Below are 18,628 nucleotides of genomic sequence, written 5' to 3' on the forward strand. Positions count from 1 at the left end.
CTCCCTCCCTTCCTCCTTTCCTTCCTTCCTCCCTCCCTCCCTCCCTCCCTCCCTCCCTCCCTCCCTTCCTTCTTTCCTCCCTTCCCTTCCCCCTTCCCCCTTCCTTCCTTCCTTCCTTCCTTCCTTCCTTCCTCCCTTCCTTCCTCCCTCCCTTCCTCCTTTCCTTCCTTCCTTCCTTCCTTCCTCCCTACCTCCCTCCCTCCCTCCTTTCCTCCTTTCCTTCCTTCCCCTTTCCCTTTTCCCTTCCCCCTTCCTTCCTTCCCCCCCCCCCCCCCCATAAATTATTCCTAAACAAAATGGATCGTAAGAGAATGGATCAGCAGCAGTAACTGTTCCTTCTATCTTCAGGTGACTTGCTCATAGAGTTTTTGGTACAAATCAAGGCCCTTTTGGATTATTTACTTGCAGATGTGTTACCAGGAATGGCAGTGTGCCTTGGGAGCAGTTTATGAGAGCAGTTACATTAATTGGATTTCAGGGCGTATGCACATGGCCTTAACCCCCAAAGGTTATTTGAAAAATCCAATTACATTGTGTAGGCAGATTATGTGTCCTTTTTTTCTTTCTTTTAAAGTTTATATATTTGTATTGAGAGAGAGAGTGAGCATCAGTGGGGGAGGGGCAGAGAGAGAGAGGGAGAGAGAGAATCCCCAGCAGGCTCCATCTACGATGTCAGCACAGAGCCCGATGCGAGGCTCGAATTCATGAACCGTGAGATCACGACCTGAGGGGAAATCAAGAATCAGACGCTTAACCCACTGGGCTTAACCCAGGTGCCCCTGCCTTTTTTCTTAAGGGTGGTTAGGGACAATGAAGCAACATTGATGTCTTTTGGTGGGCGTGTAAATTGGTATAACCCTTCTGCAGTTTATATAGGAAGCATAAAAATGACCACTGTCCTTTGATCTGGGGGTTCCAAGTTTGAGACTCTGTCTTAAAGAAATAATCTGAAATATAGGACAAGGCTTATTATTCACAAAGAGGAGTCTCAGCACTATTTCTAATGGAGGAAAATTTAGAACCTGTGCAAATTTCTAGCTTTTGGAGGATGGATAACTAAACTATAGGTTATCTCGCAGTGTATCATTATTTAGCTATTAGAAATGATGGCTGTGTAGACTGCATAATTACCATGAGATGTGAGAATGCAATTAAGTGAAACATACCAGCAGACAAAATTTTATGCATATTGTGAATAGTGCACAAAAGAAAAGCCTGGGAGTAGATTCAGTGGTGTTGACTTTTATGGGGGTGCTGGTAGGTTAGGTTGAAGATTCCATAAGGCACGGATACAGAAGTATTAATTCTTTACTGATTGGCTGTGCCTCAGATGTCCTGGTTTCAGTTAACATTTCAATTCCTCCTCTGGAAGTGCTGTCCAAGCTGTTATCACACGCTGATAATAGTGGTTGAGAAGCCCTTAAAATATACTTATTTCTATAGATTTCGTCCATTTAAAACAGATTGGATTATCCTTTGTTGCTTTCAGTGCTAGGGGTTCGCCCTTGTGGAGGGGAATCACGGGTGGAATTGTCCACATTATTTAAAGAAAATTACCGTGACTGTTACCATTTTTGTTAACTAAACTCCAGACTTCATTTGGGTTTCACATTTTTCTGCTAAAGCCCTTTCCTGTTCCTGTTTCCGCTAAAGCCCGATCCTGTGGATCGAATCCAGGATGCCACATAGCATTTAGTAAAGTAGTAATTTTTGATTACACAAAATGCATGCATCCATTCCTTTTTTTAAAAAAATGTTTATTTTTGAGAGAGAGAGAGAGAGTTCAAGCAAGGGAGGAGCAGAGAGGGGGAGACACAGAATCCAAAGCAGACTCCAGGCTCCGAGCTGTCAGCATAAGAGCCTGACGTGGGGCCCAAACCCACGAACTGTGGGATCATTACCTGAGCCGAAGTTGGACGCTTAGCCAACTGAGCCACCCAGGCGCCCCAGATCTATTTTCTTTTTTAAAAGCGGGAAGGCAACAGACAGGACTAAAAGTTTCCTTTGACTGCCTCCCCTAACCTGAGCCCCCTTGCCCCTCCACAGAGATAAATACTGAAAGGTCTGAACTCCCCCCACCCCTTCCTCTCCTTATCTCACATACCTGCTTTCTTCTTTGGATCAGCACTTCCGGTTAAATTTGTGAATGTCACCTTTGTGTGTATGAGACTTCCCAGTACCCTGTCCCTCACTCTGCCCCTTTCTCTACTCTTTTCCATGTTTTGAACAATGCGAATACACTCCTTTTATAACATATATATAAACAAACAAAACAAAAAAGCTTCAAAAGGTAGCTGTCATAAAGGACATGGAAATGCCTGCAGTCCAGATGTAGGTACGTGGGTGAGGTCAGTGCCAGGGATGGACGTAGCGAGAACACTTGAATCCAGGGCAGGAATGGCCCAGCCTGGGTGGAGTTCTGATGACAAAAGGTACATGCTTCAATCTGCGGTAGGAAACTAGTCTGTGTCATAACTAACTGTTATAACGAGATCCACTTCCTGTTGTCTGATGTTGAAATAGATGCTTTTTTCTTTTTCTTTTTCTTTCTTTCTTTTTTTTTTTTCCTTTGAAGAGGGATGGTCTTTTCTCAAACTCTTGCAATTCTAAATACTTCCTTGGTGCTCGCCAGTTGCCTGTCGCTTCGTGAGACTCTCCGGAAGGCTCACGGATTGTGAGGCAGCTCTCGCCCCAAAGGTTCTGATTATCAGAGTTGCATCAGTATAGTTCATTTTTGGTGTTTTGGTTGATGACCTTCCCATGTGGGCTCAGGGACGGGCTTCATGAAGCTCTAAGAAGGTGTAGATATAGGACTGTGAGACTGTGAGTGCATTACTGGCAGGCACCTGTAGTGGGAAAGGAAGATCTGAACTCAGGATCAGAGGATGATGCACTTGTAGTGCATCTAGGCTGAGTGGGGGGAGTTGATTCACTTTTCAGAATCTTTAAAGGGGATGATAAACCCTCCCTCTTGGGCACATTGTGGGGATTTGGTGAGCAAGCACTTTCTCAGTTGCTGTACCAATGTAACACTGCAGTTGTTAGTTGTAACCACTCCTCTGTAGCTACCTGTCAGCTATCCCATGCGGCTCAGCCTTCGGGTGCTGCTCCATTTCACGTGCCCTTTTCTCTTTCCTGGGTTCTTAGCTCCAGACAAGTGAGAGTCACCCTCTGCGACAGTTTCATTTCACCTCCTGGCCGGACCACGGCGTTCCCGACACCACCGACCTGCTCATCAATTTTCGGTACCTTGTCCGTGACTACATGAAGCAGAGTCCTCCTGAGTCTCCCATTCTGGTGCATTGCAGGTATGCAGATGGTGCTCCATGTAGGACCGATTTCAAATGCCATTATAAATGCGGACACTTTAGAAAAGCAAGGCGTGAGAGGGAATGCAACAGGCATTTGGAAATTTAAGAAAGGTTTGGATAAGGGACCATGGACTTATTCCCTAAGCCCTGAGGCTTTTAGAACAGGGGTTGGCAAACTATAACCATGGGCCAGATCTGGTAGGTTGCCTGTGTTTTTTTTTAAGACTATAATATATTCTAATTTATATCTTACTTATAACATTTTATTAAGTTTATTTATTTTGAGAGAGAGAGAGAGAGAGAGAGAGAGAGAGAGAGAGAGAGAGAGAACAAGTTGGGGAGGGGCAGAGAGAGGGAGAGACAGAATTCCAGGAAGGTTCTGCACTGTCAGCTTAGAGCCTGACACGGGGCTTGAACTCACATACAGTGAGATCATGACCTGAGCCGAGATCAAGAGTCAGATGCTGAACCAACGGAGCCACCCAAGTGCCCCTATGACATTTTCTTATAAAGTATTTCAACCTAGGGGTGTCTGGGTGACTCAGTCGGTTGAGCATCTGACTTTCGGCTCAGATCATGATCTCACGGTTCATGGGTTCAAGCCCCTCATCGGGCTCTGTGCTGACAGCTCAGAGCCTGGAGCCTGTTTCAGATTCTGTGTCTCCCTCTCTCTCTGCCCCTCCCCCTCTTGCGCTCTGTCTCCCTCTGTCTCAAAAATAAATAAACATTAAAAAAAATTAAAAAAAAGATATTTCAACCTTACAAAAATATAGAGTAATAATCTAATAAACTATGGCATGAGGCCATGTTTCTTTTTGTTAATAATATGTTCCAGATATAAAGTTGCTACTTATCAGTGTCCTTACACAGTTAAACGTGGTTCTAAAGTTGATCTGAATCATTCCCTTGTATGCTTTTATATTTTATTACATATGTATGTATATCTGTGGTTTTATATAGCTTTAAGCTTTTGCCAAATTTTATGATGTAGACATCATTCTGCAACCTGCTTTCTTCATTCAGCATTTTGGTTTGTTATTTAGTGAAGTTGAAATGCATAGTTTTAGTTCATTTTATTGATTTATTTAAAACATTTTTTTTTGGCATACAAAACTGTACATAAATTAATGTATACAACTGCATGAGTTTGGAGGCAAGTATACACCTGTGAAACTATTACCACAATCCCTTTATGAATAAAGTTGTATTGGAACAGAGCCGTGCCAGTTTGTTCACGTATTGCCTCTAGTTACTTTCATGCTAAAATGGCAGAAAGAGATCATTTAGTGTGCAAAGCCAAAGATATTTACTATCTGGTCCTTTACAGAAAAAGTTTGTCCCCACTTCCTGCTCTAGCCCAATAAGACAACTAGCTAGCTTTTAGGCTAAAGCAATTAATTTAGGAAAGATGAAGAGGGGCTTTGTTGCCCTATGGGAAACAAATTGATGAAACTTGCCATCCTGGGTTATGGTTAATAACTTGAATGGGACTGAGATTCAAGCAGCTCTAGCAAGAGGTTTTATTTGTGATATTTGACGCAAAATGAACTTTAGGGTTTGGGTCCCAGTCCCAAACTAGTGTAATCCAATTTGCTGAGGTTTTAGTTGAGCAAATGTTTCATGATCCTGGGCATTGATAGTGGAGGGGAGCAAGATACATGCACAAATGCACATTTGAGCATTTTAGGTTAGAGGTAACCCATGGTGATGTGTTCATGTCTTTTTTTCTTCAGTGCTGGGGTTGGAAGGACAGGCACGTTCATTGCCATCGATCGTCTTATCTACCAGATAGAGAATGAGAACACTGTGGATGTGTATGGGATTGTGTATGACCTTCGAATGCACAGGCCTTTAATGGTGCAAACAGAGGTGAGGCTGAGCTGTTTGGCAGTCCGCTTTTTCAATCCTGTTTTCAAAAGGTTGCATCATGTCACATACTTGTGTTGAAACACTTCACCCTTCTAGATCTTTCTGGTTCTGGGCTGTGAGGTAACACTGGACTTCTTTTAGATCCTTAACTGCGATTGAATTATCCGATATGGTGATACGGTGGTAGTGATACCAGCAATGGAACAGTACACACCAAGATCATACCTGGATTCCTTACCTTGCAGCCACTAACTCATCAAATAATCTTAGCAGTTCTCTGAACTTTGGCTTCCGGGTTGTAAACTCTTAAAACTGGTATCTTCATGCGTTGTTTCTGAGAAGGTCTGACCCTCCTTAAAACAAGCTGATGAAACGGACTTCTCAAATGTTAGCAATGTGAATGAAATAGGCGTAATGTTCATATAGCAGTGTATCCTCACCTAGCCCTGTGAATGTAAAAGAACATCAATTATCATAGTCCCCGGAGGATGGCTGGCCAGCTGAGAAACTTCATGCTTAGTATCTACAATGTCAGTTGGGTAAGACCCATTGGATTCAGCTTTCCCTGAAATGTTCCTGACAAACATTGTTTTCAAGTCATGTTCTCAGCAAATATATTGGGAAATCGCCTTCTTCAACGCTGTAGGAAGGAATGTGTCTTGACTGGGATGAGAGCAGAATATTAATTTTGTATCAGGCTGTCGCCCTGTACCAATTTAGAACTCCATGAATATGTGCTGTGTTTTTGAGTCTAGCAGGGAATGTTCTGGAGGCCTGGGTACATCGTGTGCTTTTGGGCGAGCAGCATGGTTGTGGAAGAAAGAGTAGAATTCACCTCCTGTGTTGGTCAGAAGAGATTTTTTTTTTTCCTGCTATAATTATGTAGAGTAGAACTCAGTCTTTTATCTCCTTTGAAGAAACACAGAAATCTTATACCTGCCCACAAATTCTTTTCTTGGTCCTTTTTTTTTTGTAGTTTGAAGATAATGTAAACTTGTTCATATTAAGACATCTAACAAAACAGGATTATATAGAATGTATTTTTCTCTTTTACTTTTTCTTCTCTAGAGGTAGCCAATGCTTACAGTTTGTGTATATCACTATAGGTCTCTTTATGTACATCTGTAGAAAAACACACGTACACACGCACACACACAGTACTTTTTTTTTTTTTTTTGTTATGGCTGGTGCTCTTTAAAAAAACTGAGTACAGATGACACACACACAATGTTACATTCGTTTCAGGTGTACAACAGAGTGATTCAACAAGTCTATATGTTCTGCTCATCATAAGTGTAACTACCATCTGTCACCACACAAGGTTATTACAGTACCATTGACTCTATTCCATATGCTGTGCCTTTCATCCCCGTGACTTAATTATTCCATAACCAGAAGCCTGTTCCTCCTACTCCCCTTTTCCCATTTTGCCCATCTCGCCCCTCCCCTCCCCTCTGGTAACCACCAATTCTCTGTATTTACGGGTCTGTTTCTGCTTTTTTGTGTGATTGTTTTGAGTTTTAGAGTCTATGCATAAGTGAAAGCGTATGGTATTTGTCTTTCTCTGTCTGACTTATTTCACTCAGCATAATACCCTTTAGATCCATCCATGTTGTCACAAATGGCAAGATCTCATTCTTTATTATGGCTGAGTAATATTCCATTGCGTATTTATACCACGTCTTTATTTATCATCTATTGATGGCTGCTTGGGTTGCTTTCCTATCTTGGCTACTATAAAAAATACTGCAACAGACATAGGGGTTCCCATATCTTTTTCAATTAGTGTTTTGTTTTCTTTGGGTAAATACCCAGTAGTGGACTTACTGGATCACGATTGTATTTCTGTTTTTAATTTTTTGAGGAACTTTCATATTGTTTTCCATAGTGGCTGTACCAATTTACATTCTCACCAATAGTGCACAAGGGTCCCCTTTTCTCCACATCCTCTCCGATCCTTGTTGTTTTTTGTCTTTTTGATACTAGCCCTTCTGACAGGTGTGAGGTAATATCTCACAGTGGTTTTGATTTGCATTTCCCTGATGATGAGTGATGTTGAGCATCTTTTCGTGTGTCTGTGGACCATCTATATGTCTTCTTTGGAGAAGTGTCTATTAAGTTCCTCTGCCCGTTTTCTAATCAGATTGTTTTTTGGCTGTCGAGTTGTGTAGATTTTTTTTATATATCTTGGATATTGACACATGGAATTTTTTTTTCATTGGATTTTATGTTATATCTAATTCTGCCCTGTGATTTTTTTTTTTCTCTTACAGCACCCTGGGTATCTTCCAGCATATACCTTTTTCCTCTTCCTTTTTTAATGGCTACCTGCATATTCTGACGAGCTTGCCTGAGGGTGGTCCCCACCCAACTCTACCCAGATTATCCCCCTTAACCTGCCCCCTCTGTTGAGAATCACAATTGACTCCTTACACCGCCCATGCTCACTAACCAAGAAAATCTTGTTGGCTTTGTTCATTGTGGGGCCGATGGGTTTGGGGGAGTGGTGGTCATCTGAAAGTAACCTTGGGTGCTAATCTCTGGGACCTCTGCTCATTTGCTTTCTCTTTTTACTTTTCTAACAGGACCAGTATGTTTTCCTCAACCAGTGTGTTTTGGATATCATCAGATCCCAGAAGGACTCAAAAGTAGATCTTATCTACCAGAACACAACTGCAATGACAATCTATGAAAACCTTGCACCAGTGACTGCGTTTGGAAAGACAAATGGTTACATCGCCTAGTTCCAAAGTAAAACCTTTCTGGAGTGAACCGGACCGTCACACCCACAGCGAAGGAAAATGCCCCGATGTCGACATGTTTTTATATGTCTAATATCTTATTCTTTGTTCTGTTTTGTTAGAACTAATTTGAGGGTGTGAAGCTGCACATGTAGACCATGACAAATGAGAAGTTGGGGCTGTCAGGGGCTGTGGATGGGTGTTGAGTTAATCAACTACATTCCTGACTACCAATGGGATGAGTTCACTTTTTTTTTTTTCCTTGAGAATTATGGAACACCAGGAAAAGTGAGCTATGATTTTTTTTTCTTTTTCAAAACAGATTCTTTTTAAAAAAGACTATTTTATATGATTCACATGCTAAAGCCAGGATTGTGTTGGGTTGAATATATTTTAAGTATCAGAGATCTATTTTTACCTACTGTATCTTGGAATCTAGCTGATGGAAAATACATGATTGTGGATGATTATCATGTCAGGAGGGGTACGTGGTACCTCTTCTGCCTGGGTTTTCTATTTGAACATGTGCCTTTTCTGAATTATGCTTCCACAGGCAAAACTCAGTAGATATCTCTATTTTTGTATTGAATCTCATAATTGGAATATAAGGAATATTTAAACAGTAGTTTAGTATCTGAGGTTCAGCCTTCTCGGTAACATTCCTGTTCTCATTTGACTAGAGGAGGCCTCCCCGTCCCCCATGTTTCGTGCTCTATTCTTTTTTTCCCCTTTCTCTCCCGGTTTTCCCCAAAGACATTTCTGTTGGCCACATTTTCAGCCCATTGGTTGAGTGAGAGTGGAAACCAAGTATCACCTTGAGAATTTCTGGGGGTGGGGGAAAGCAGAGGAACCCTACAGTGATATAATCTCCTTCTCTTGTCCCTGTTTCATCCTTTTTTCTCATTTCTGTATTTGGTAAGAAGGATTATTTAAAGGTGCAATATGTGACTTAGTGATTCATGATGCTCTAGGTTTAGTAACGTTTTACTCAGGTTGGCATTTTATGTGCGTCTGTGTGTCCGTGTCTGTGTGTGTGTGTGTGTGTGTGTGTGTTTAAAAGCGTGGCAATCTGTGAACACTTCAGTGTGAAAACAGTGTCTGATTAATCCCTCCTCCCTCAAAGTCCACTGGCTTTAGTCTATCTGCAGTGACACATATCGGTATCTACTGTATATATATATACTAAACTCTTAAAACAGTCATTCCTTTGAATTGAGGTGTACAGAGTTTGAATTTGTATCAAAGATGTAATTATTTTTAAAACCTCTTTTCACTATACTGCTGCTGTAATTACTTTTGATTTTTTTAATGTAGATTAATTTTTTTTTTTTTTTTTGCTTCAGGTGTGTATCCACCAAGAATTTCAGAATTTATGAGGATTTATTTTATTGGTACATAATCTGTAAACTTCTCAAGGCATTAACATGAAAGGGTTTGTTTCTTTTTATTTTATATTGTGGCTCAGGTTATATTTTGAAGAGGTTTTGAATTTATCCTCCTATAGGCAATGAAGTAGAGAAGGTCTTATGAAGGAATTACCAAGTCCCTGGATTCCTGTGGCCGTTTTCCACAGTAATAAATCCTGCTGTAAATTCAGGACAACTGTGTCCTAGTGAAAATGGGAGCGGGGTCTTCTCCGGGTGCCCCGGTCACTCTTGACCTGGGGGAGCCCGTCTCCCGACGCTGCCGTGTTCCTCAACTTGCTAGCACCTTGAGAACTGACTGGACGTGCTAGTGGGTTATGAAGGGTGAACCACAACATACTGAAAGCCCTTGATTCGGTTCAGAGGCTTAGCGCTTGTACGTCTTTTGTCCCCTTTTTCCCTTTGAGGTACTAAAAGGATTAAAAGGAGAGGAGGTGGTCGTGTCAGTGTCTGGGGAGGACTTACTTCCCACACAGAAATTGCACTTTTCGCCGAATCCTTTGCTCTCTCTTGTGGCAAGCAGTTCATTCAGCATCAGGCCCTGCGAGGAATGGGTTGTACGGGCCTGGTTGGGCCATCTTGACTCCCCTTCAGAGGGGCCTTCGGCTCTTTAGGCCTGCATCAGGGAAGCCACACCGTCCCGGGCTGTTGAGTGAAGCTGGCTTTGGGCAGATTGCTTCCAAACCTTCACACTGGTCTGCCCCTCCATGTGTGCAGCTCTCAGAGTTCCATGATGGCATTCAGAGGTCCCTGCCCGGGGCCGCAGTTCTGTGGGTCATGCCCCTCTCCACTTTACTTGTCAGGAAGCCACTGGAATGGGGGTGTAGAAGTCACTTCTGACAAAGATGCTCTGCCCGGCCCTGCCTACATTCCCTGCCACAGAGAAATCGGAGGGAAGGACTTGGCTCCAAAAATTCCTTTAGAAGGCTAAAGCAACAATAATTATAAACATATTGTGTAAAATCACACAAAACCCCAGAAACTCTCCTTCCTTCCGCCTGGTATGGGTTTGGGAAATGGGCAGGAGCCCCAGCTAAGCCACTCTCAGATGTCATTCCCAGTCCTGGGAGGAAGGCTCGTGGTAGAGAGGTCTGGATTCCACATGGCAGGTCATGTGAAGGTCACGATGCTTCTCTGCATCCTGAAGAGGGCTGGGTTTGGGGACCGGTGGGGGTGGTGAGGGTATTTATAGCACAGTGATTGAAAAGGGAAGATAATTGTGTAAATATAAAGGACACACGGGCTGGGGGTTGGCCATAGAAAAGAGAAGGTGCTTTCGAGCTCCTGCTCCAAAGCCTCCCAGGAACGATGAATTAAAATCTGAGGAGTCCAGCGGAATCGCGGAGATGGTGTGATCACCCCTGCTTTCCTATTTGCCTGTTGCACACAGGAAAATGGCCAGGGTGGGATTAGTTATCAGTGAAAGGCCTGAAGGTTGGTGGTCAGTTGGTCTGGGGGATTTGGGGCATCGGTACCTTCTCCCAAGAGTGAGGACGTTTGCCTCCAAAGGTAAACCTAGTGACGTTTGGCACCGGTGGGAAGTGACATTTGGGAGTCTGTTCCCTGTGGGCACCTAGTGACCTCCGGTGGACTTTGGCAGATTTGACTGCACTGGAGTTGTGCTTCGTCGAGCCGGAGGCTCGTTGGGGGTGGGGGCCACCTTTGCATCTGACTCATGTTTGCTTTTCATCAGAGATGAAAAAGGCTGGTTTTCTTTTGCAGTGCTGGGTTGCACTTACTGCGCGAAACAAGGCTTGGTGACTATGTTGGTTTGCCTCAAAAGTCCAAGTTCTGCGTTTTCAGACCGTATAGCAGCCAAGTGTTCGACATACTGTAGCATTTTTCCCTCGGGGGCACGTATGAACAGGATGTGCTGATATGGACTCTAAAACTGTAATTTTCTTGTAACTATTTTGGAATGATGCATATTTCTAATGTTTGTTATACTTGTACAGAGTATTGCTGTCGGTTGCTTTTTTTTTTTTTAAGGAAAAAATGGCCTGAAAAAAAAATTTTTTTAAAAGACTCACAAATACCAAATATAAAAAGTGTCAACACACGGTGCCTTTTGTTTCTTTTTTGTCCCACTTTTTACTTTAGGTCCTCACCATTTCGTTTCCTGAGCAGTGTACGGGCCTGTGTTTAATTGGGGCGTTCTTAACAAAAACATGTGTCCCTTTTGGATTTTGTACAGTGTTAGTTTGCTGGGGCCACAACAAAGTGCCACAGGCCAGGAAGCTTAAACAACAGGAATTTAATCTCTCTCAGTTCCGGAGGCCAGAAGTCCAAGATCAAGGCGCTGGCAGGTTGGTTTCCTCGGAAGCTTCTCTCTTTGATGCAGATGGCTGCCATCTTCCCTGTGTCTTCACTTGGTCTTCCCTCTGTGTCTGTCTGTGACCTGATCTCCCCTTTTTTTTTTTTTTTTTTAATTTTTTTTTTCAACGTTTATTTATTTTTGGGGGGACATAGAGAGACAGAGCATGAACGGGGGAGGGGCAGAGAGAGAGGGAGACACAGAATCGGAAACAGGCTCCAGGCTCTGAGCCATCAGCCCAGAGCCCGACGCGGGGCTCGAACTCACGGAGCGCGAGATCGTGACCTGGCTGAAGTCGGACGCTTAACCGACTGCGCCACCCAGGCGCCCCAGATCTCCCCTTTTTATCAGGAAACCAGTCATAAAGGATTAAGGCCCACCCTAACGACTTAAATTTTACCATCATCACCTCTTTAAAGACAGTACCTCCAAATACATTCTGAGGTACTGGGGTTAGGACTTTAAGCTATGAATTTGGGGAGACATAATCCAGCCCAAAACACACATCCAGGGAGACTAAGTGAAGAGGAGACTTGGAAGAAGAAGTGAGTGTGCTTCTGAGATGTGGCTGCGTGTGCTTTCACAGGGTCAGACACATGGGTCTACAGATGGACAGACACTCCATTTGTGCCATTTGGTCTCAGCACACATACCTTAGGCAAGTCCCCAGGATTTTCAGAGGTTTTTTGTTTTGTTTTGTTTTGTTTTGTTTTGTTTTTTTCCAGTGATGTATTTGGGGAATCCTAGAATTTCTGGGACACTGTAGCAATCTGGACAGTTTTTGAGTGCCAACTATGCACCAGCCACTATCCCTTAGTGCCTGTGATGCACCAGCCACTCTGCCTCTGTGGCTGGTAAAGCAAAATAGCGGGTTCAACCACAAACAAAAAGGATAAAAACCTTTGCCTTCATGGAGCAAAAACAGAGGGGGAAACAGATCCCCCTCTTTTATGTGAATTATTTTATGTAAGTAAAAGCTTTAGTATGTTGGGTCATGCAGGTGTAAGGAAAACCAGCATTTCACCCTCGGAGGCATGAACTCGTGGCTGTCACACGGCAGGCGGTGCACACCCCCATGCCAACGAGAGAAAGCTTTCCGGCGCGTGCTCGGCGCGCATGCCTGCTTGCGGGGAGACTAGAGGCCGTTCCCAGAGCCGCGGTGCACACGCCGCAGGCCGGCCAGGGAACGAAGATGAATACAGCAGAGGTCCTCGCGTAAGAAGCCGCCCCAGGTGCCTCAAACCCAAAAGGAATGCACGAGGTACCAGGGGAGGTTTAAAGGCACAGGTAACCGGATTCCGGAATTACAGGTGGTGGTTTTTGAGCCGAGTCTTAAGCGGACTGTTCGCAGGAGGAGAAGGGGGGGCGGTTGGGGGCGTGAAAGCCCAGGCCTTGCGCCCGCGGGGACCCTGCGCGTGTCGGGGAGGCCGGAGCGGGAGCACCGGAGGGTGAGCGCGCGGGCGGCGGACGAGCCTGGAAGGGAAGAAGCTCCGGGACTGTGTGGTCTCCTGAAGCAGTCTCACGCCTGACACACTTCTCCAGGTGTGCGTGTACATGATACGTAAGTAACCGCGTGCGCGCGCACACACACACACACACACACACACACACACACACACACAATTTACCTTCACTATTTTCTCTGGATGGAAGCTGCATGGTGATCACGTGGTGTCACACGGGCTGGAAGGAAGGGCACCTACCAGACGCTGGGCTGGTGGAGGGGAATGGAGCCCTGTTAATGGGAGCCAGGGGTAGAATTTACCACACAGAACAGGGCGCGTACAGCCCTTTCAGTGGGGAGACAGGGTTCCCCGCCGCCAGGCCCCACTAGGTCCTCAGCAGTGGTTGGGGGTTCCTCCAGGTTCCTCCAGGACCTTGCTCATAGCCGGCTCCTGCTGTCTCTCCCTCCTAACCACCCCCATCCTCCTTGCCTCTCCCAACCATCTGGAGACTGCCGCTACATGCTGGCCTGCTTGCCAAGTGCAAAATAACTAGTAACAGTTCCAGCACATGCCTGAGCTGTTGACTGTGAAATGCTGTGTTGAAGGAAGGTCAGTTTTCCAGGAAGGCTACTTACTGCTGGTATGTCCAGGTCTGCCTGAGGCCACGACTGTAATGACTTTTCTCCTTAGGCAAGAAAGCACAGATCTGGAGCATATTACCGTTTAATTATTCCTGGTTGAGGATAGAAAGTATTTTGCTTTACAAGCGATGCTTCCTGATGGATATATGGTGGTAGACAGGTCCGAGTTTGGAGGCCTGAGCTTTTGTTCTTCCCCTGCCCGAATGGACTGAGTGGAAATCACAAACTTTCCTGCTTTTGATAAGTGTTAGGTGGCTGAAAGCTGAAGTTCTCCCCGAGTGTCAGGAGTGGAGTCTGTGGGCCTTGTTGAATACACAACCCTCGTACCTAAGCAGAGGTGGGTTGATGTCTTGTTGAAGCTGGGGAAGTTTAAAGACCCCAGCCCCTACGAGGGCATCTTCCCAAGGGTGTTTTGAGCCCCGATGTCATCTGGCCATCACACCTTCAACTGGGAAGTTTCTGGGCTTACTTACCCTCATGTCTCAGACTCTGCCTCTCAGCAAAGAGGAGGCTTGAAGGTAAGTTCAGAAAGAATAGAGATGACGGTTCAGATTTTTGCAAATACGAATGTGGTTAAAATTTTGATGCTGTAACACTCAGCATATTGCCTGGGATGCATGAAACGTCCAGTAGATGGTAGCTATTCATTTATCAACTTAAATTTTATTGATCATCTATGGGCTGGCAGTGGGCCCTGGGTATGTACAGTTGAGAACAAAGCAGGCATGATCGCTGCCCCTGTAGAATTTTAGGGCCTACTGAAGAGTCAGGAAGTTTAAAAGGGATTAAACCTACCCGCTGACACATTGCAGCTAGACTGAGAAAGGATTGGAAGGGAGTGGCAGAGTGTGCCAAGGCCCTGAGGCAGGAATGAATTTGGCACTTTGAAGAGGGATCCAGGAGACTGCAGTCTCTGGAGCTTAGCTGAGAGGGGACCTAAGAGCACAATATGAAGCCAGAGAGGTAGGCGGGTGATCGGGTCCGACTTTGTGGAGGATGACGATGGGCCAGTACATTCCTCCTCCCTTGTCTCTGAATCAGCATGAGGTCAGGCGATTTGTTTTGGTCCGTCGATGTGAGCAGAAGTGACCGTACTGGTCCCGAGCCTAGATCATAAGACACTTTGGTTGATTTTGTTCACCCTCTTGTGCTTCAACCATTGCTATGAAAAATACCCCTGCTGGGCAGCTGCTGCCCTGTGAATCTGAGCCCTGGAATGAACACTTGAGTAGCAGAGTTGCCCCACCCAAGCCCAGCTGGGCTGTGCCTCGGAACAGAGCCACCTGGGTCCAGCCCTGCCTAGTTAGCTGGTCCCTGGCTGACCTACGATTCCATGAGAATGATTTACTCCAGGAGAATCTATGACTTTGGGATCTCTTATTATGTTGCATTTTTGTGGCAATAACTAAAACAGCCTCACAGCTAGTATTTGGTGGAGCTGGGATTTGAATCAACTCCGAGGCTTGGTTCTTAGTCATCTCTTTCAAGAGTAGAAGATTTCATTTAAAATAGTCTTTTTTTTTTAAGTTTCAATTTTAATTCCAGTTAGTTAGCATGCAGTGTTATATTAGTTTCAGGTGTACAATATAGTAATTCAACAGTTACATGCATCACCCTGTGCTCATTACAAGTGCCCTTCTTAATACCCATCACCTTAAAATAGTCCATTTCTTAACCAGGCATTTATAAACAGAACCCGGAGGTATCTATCAGCCTAAATTTTTTACTTTCTCTCAATGACTACCCAATTAGTTAAAACCTAATTTTTTTTCTCCTTGATGAAAAAAAGTAGCTACAACAGAGTTTTAAATATATTTGTCAAGTTTTACAAAGTTCTTTAAAATGAGCGTGAACCTGAGGCCGGTTTTGAGTCCCTCTTGCTGCTAGCAGTTTGTTAAAAAACGTTAAGTTTTTGGATGTTAGGTTCTGAGCAGTAAAGCTGGAGGAAACAAGGGAGCACCTTCCTGCTTCTGGCTGAGTGTTGCCCTGCCAGGGAGCAGGGCTGGTTGACATCTGGGGAGCAGAAGGAGGAGGCAAGTTTAGTCCCTGGTCTCAAAAATTCTGACAGCTCATCCATCCCTTCCGGGGTTTCACAGCTCCTTTCTGGAGCTGGATGTCGATCTCTGGGACTTCTGAGGAAAATCATCCTAGTCACTTTCCTGAAGGCAGGTAAATCCTTGGACCCCAAAACTGAGAAGCGTTGGCTGGGGCAGCCATTTCGGATGTGGCCACTAGATGGAGCCAGAGGACTGGGCGGAGGAAGCCATTCTTGGTTCAACTGTGGGAGGGAGATGGAAGAAAATAGGATCCTTAAAGTAACTAGAAGGCAGAGAGGGGATGCCTAAAAATCAACAGGGCTGAGGAAGTGCCCTTGCCAGCACTCTGTAGCTTTCCCCCTTATAATTTAGTATACAAAAAATTTAGATAAAAAGAAGGGGGAAAATCCCGTGTGGTCTCCAAGCAACAAGATGGCCTCCAATGATGCTTACTCTCTGGTCCTCATAGCCAGGTGGTCCCCTTGGGCCTTGTACCAGGGTTGGTCTGTGTGACCAGCAGAATGTAGCAGAAGTGATGGTGTGTTGCTTCTGAGATTAGGTCGTAAACATCTCAGATGTTTAGGTTGTAAACATCTCTGCAGCTCACTCTCGCTAGCAGCCCTGGGAGCGGCCCACGTGGCAAGGAACTGAACCTCTTGCCGGCAGCCAGGTGGTCTTGGAAGTAGAATCTCCAACTCCAGTCAGGCCTTCAGATGATTGCAGCCCCGGCTTACAGGCTGACTGTAGCCTCCTGGGAGACCTTGAGCCAGACCTGCCAGCTAAGCCACTCCAAGATTCCTGATCCTCAGAAACTGCTTTGGAGTCAGACGGACCCGATTTGCCTGCGATTCTATAGACAAGTCACTTCGCTTCTTGGAACCTCTAGGTCTTTGTGAGAATAATAGCATTTACTGATAATGCGTGGAACATAATAGCGTTTACTCATAGCTTAAGTGAGATAATTTGTTCAAAATTCAAGTTTAACTGCTAACTGCTTTTCTGTATAGGCAGAGGCAGGAAGTTTCCTTGGAGTAGATGTCTTTGTTCTGAGAAGTTAATTGAGCGCCCTGCTTAGTTATGCAGATATAGTAAGTGTAGGAACCTTTTGTTACGATGTCTTTCCTGAGGCAGATCACAAAGTACCTCTCCCCTTGGTATGCACAATTTTGCACACAGAGCAAGGGGCTTTCTGGGAAGGAAGGACGGAAGCCCTTAACTTTTGGTCTCTGAGATTTGCAATTAAGGAAACCTGTTTTGGTGGTTCCTGGTAACATTGACCATGATCCATCAACATGAATGAATATTAAAAGCTGCAAGAGGGAGCCCTCCATGAAGGAAAGAGGGGCCAGTGTTGGTGATGTAGGTTCAGCACCAGGGTTTGTGTGGGGGCTTGATTTGTACAGCATGTGCTGGCTGTACCAGCCATACTGAACCCCATGACCTTGGGACTCAAGTATGGAGTCCGACCCTGCCATGGTGAGGTCTAGACCTGGGCGGTAGACCCACATCCATCAGATGACCCAGGACCAATTACATGGCAACGACCAAAGACAGTGCCTGGTCAGATTTTTAATTCCTCTCTTCCTACATGGCCTTTGGCAGCAGCAGTCCTTTGGATTGCGAATTCCTCAGTTCTTGGACAATTTGGGATGGAGAAGGGGTCCAGCATTATGTGGGGGAGATAGTGGACTTCTGTTAATAAGGCAAGTGTGGCCTTGAGCTATTAGTTGTGTAGATAAAAAATGTGATTTCATTTGTATTTTCCAGATGGTGAGCTAGAGTGTATGACTTGAGTAAACTAACTGCTGTTATAACCAACAAGTCCCAGAATCTCAATGGCTTAATAGCCATGTCACAATTTAAAGTAGCTGGCACCATTCAAGGACCCAGGCTGGTACAGGTTCCATTCCATCTCACCCAAACCTATGAAGGTCATTCAGAGTGTTAACTTTCTAGCTGGCAGGTGAGGAAGAGAACGTGGAAAACAGTGTGTGGGAGGTTTTTTTTTTTTTAATATTTTTTTCCTAATGTTTATTTATTTTTGAGAGAGGAGACAGAGTGCAAGTAGGGGAGGGTCAGAGAGAGACGGAGACACAGAATCTGAAGCCGGCTCCAGGCTTCAAGCAGTCAGCAAAAGCCTGACATGGGGCTTGAACTCACAAACCGTGAGATCATGACCTGAGCTGAAGTTGGAGGTTCAACCAACTGAGCCGCCCAGGCGCCCCTGGGAGGTTTCTATGGGTCAAGTTCAGAAATGACATATATCGTTTTCAGCCACATTCCATTGACAGGGAAACAGCGTTTAGCTGGGTACCCAGGAAGCAGAGGAGAGCTGAGGGTGTTGGTGAGTGCTGGTGTTCTGTGCCATATTGGGCAAGCCATAGATACAGTGCTTAGCCTAGTGCCTGGCACCTAGCAGGGATTCAGTAAGTGGTGGCATCTTCCCTCTTTCCAGAGACACCTGTGTGGGGAAGGAGTAGATGGGAAAGAAATGGCCTCTGTGCTTCTGCTTGGGCATGGTGACCCAACTGCTTCTAAATGTCTTGTTCTGTGGCTCTAACAGGGGGACTGGGGGGTGCTGAGTCCTGGTTTGGGTGTACAGTGTGGTTATAGGAGGAGTCTGGTTCCTCCGTGTCCTCACGGCCTCCAGTCACACCTTTAATTACTTGCCTGTAGCTCCTGGGGATCTCAAGGAGGTCAAAGAATTCCCAGCTCTGAAATCCCCCCAAGGGATGACATTAGTTTGCTTCTTTGCAAACTTTTCCTAACTCTTTGCCTCAGCTCCTTGGAGTATAATTAGTTGCCAAAGACTGTCATCATGCCACAAAGCTGGGTGCAGGCCACAGA

At 45.0% G+C, this 18,628-nt stretch overlaps 2 protein-coding genes across 5 annotated transcripts in view; both read left to right on the forward strand.

Annotated features, from left to right (window-relative positions):
- Positions 1–11,402, forward strand: part of PTPRJ (protein tyrosine phosphatase receptor type J) — a 56,809-nt gene extending 45,407 nt beyond the window's left edge. For all 3 annotated transcript variants that reach the window (XM_047823899.1, XM_047823900.1, XM_047823901.1), the window contains exons 21-23: positions 3,148–3,308; positions 5,045–5,180; positions 7,766–11,402. In XM_047823899.1, coding sequence (XP_047679855.1) covers positions 3,148–3,308; positions 5,045–5,180; positions 7,766–7,924 — 456 coding nt within the window. In that variant the 3' untranslated portion in view covers positions 7,925–11,402. The remainder of the gene's footprint in view (positions 1–3,147; positions 3,309–5,044; positions 5,181–7,765) is intronic.
- A 1,421-nt stretch (positions 11,403–12,823) lies between these two features.
- LOC125146965 (olfactory receptor 4B1-like) overlaps positions 12,824–18,628 on the forward strand; it is a 53,468-nt gene continuing 47,663 nt past the window's right edge. For both annotated transcript variants that reach the window (XM_047823904.1, XM_047823907.1), the window contains exon 1: positions 12,824–12,920. The gene's annotated coding sequence lies outside the window, so the exon portion shown is untranslated. The remainder of the gene's footprint in view (positions 12,921–18,628) is intronic.

This window comes from Prionailurus viverrinus, chromosome D1, assembly GCF_022837055.1.
Source record: "Prionailurus viverrinus isolate Anna chromosome D1, UM_Priviv_1.0, whole genome shotgun sequence".
NCBI lineage: Eukaryota > Metazoa > Chordata > Mammalia > Carnivora > Felidae > Prionailurus > Prionailurus viverrinus.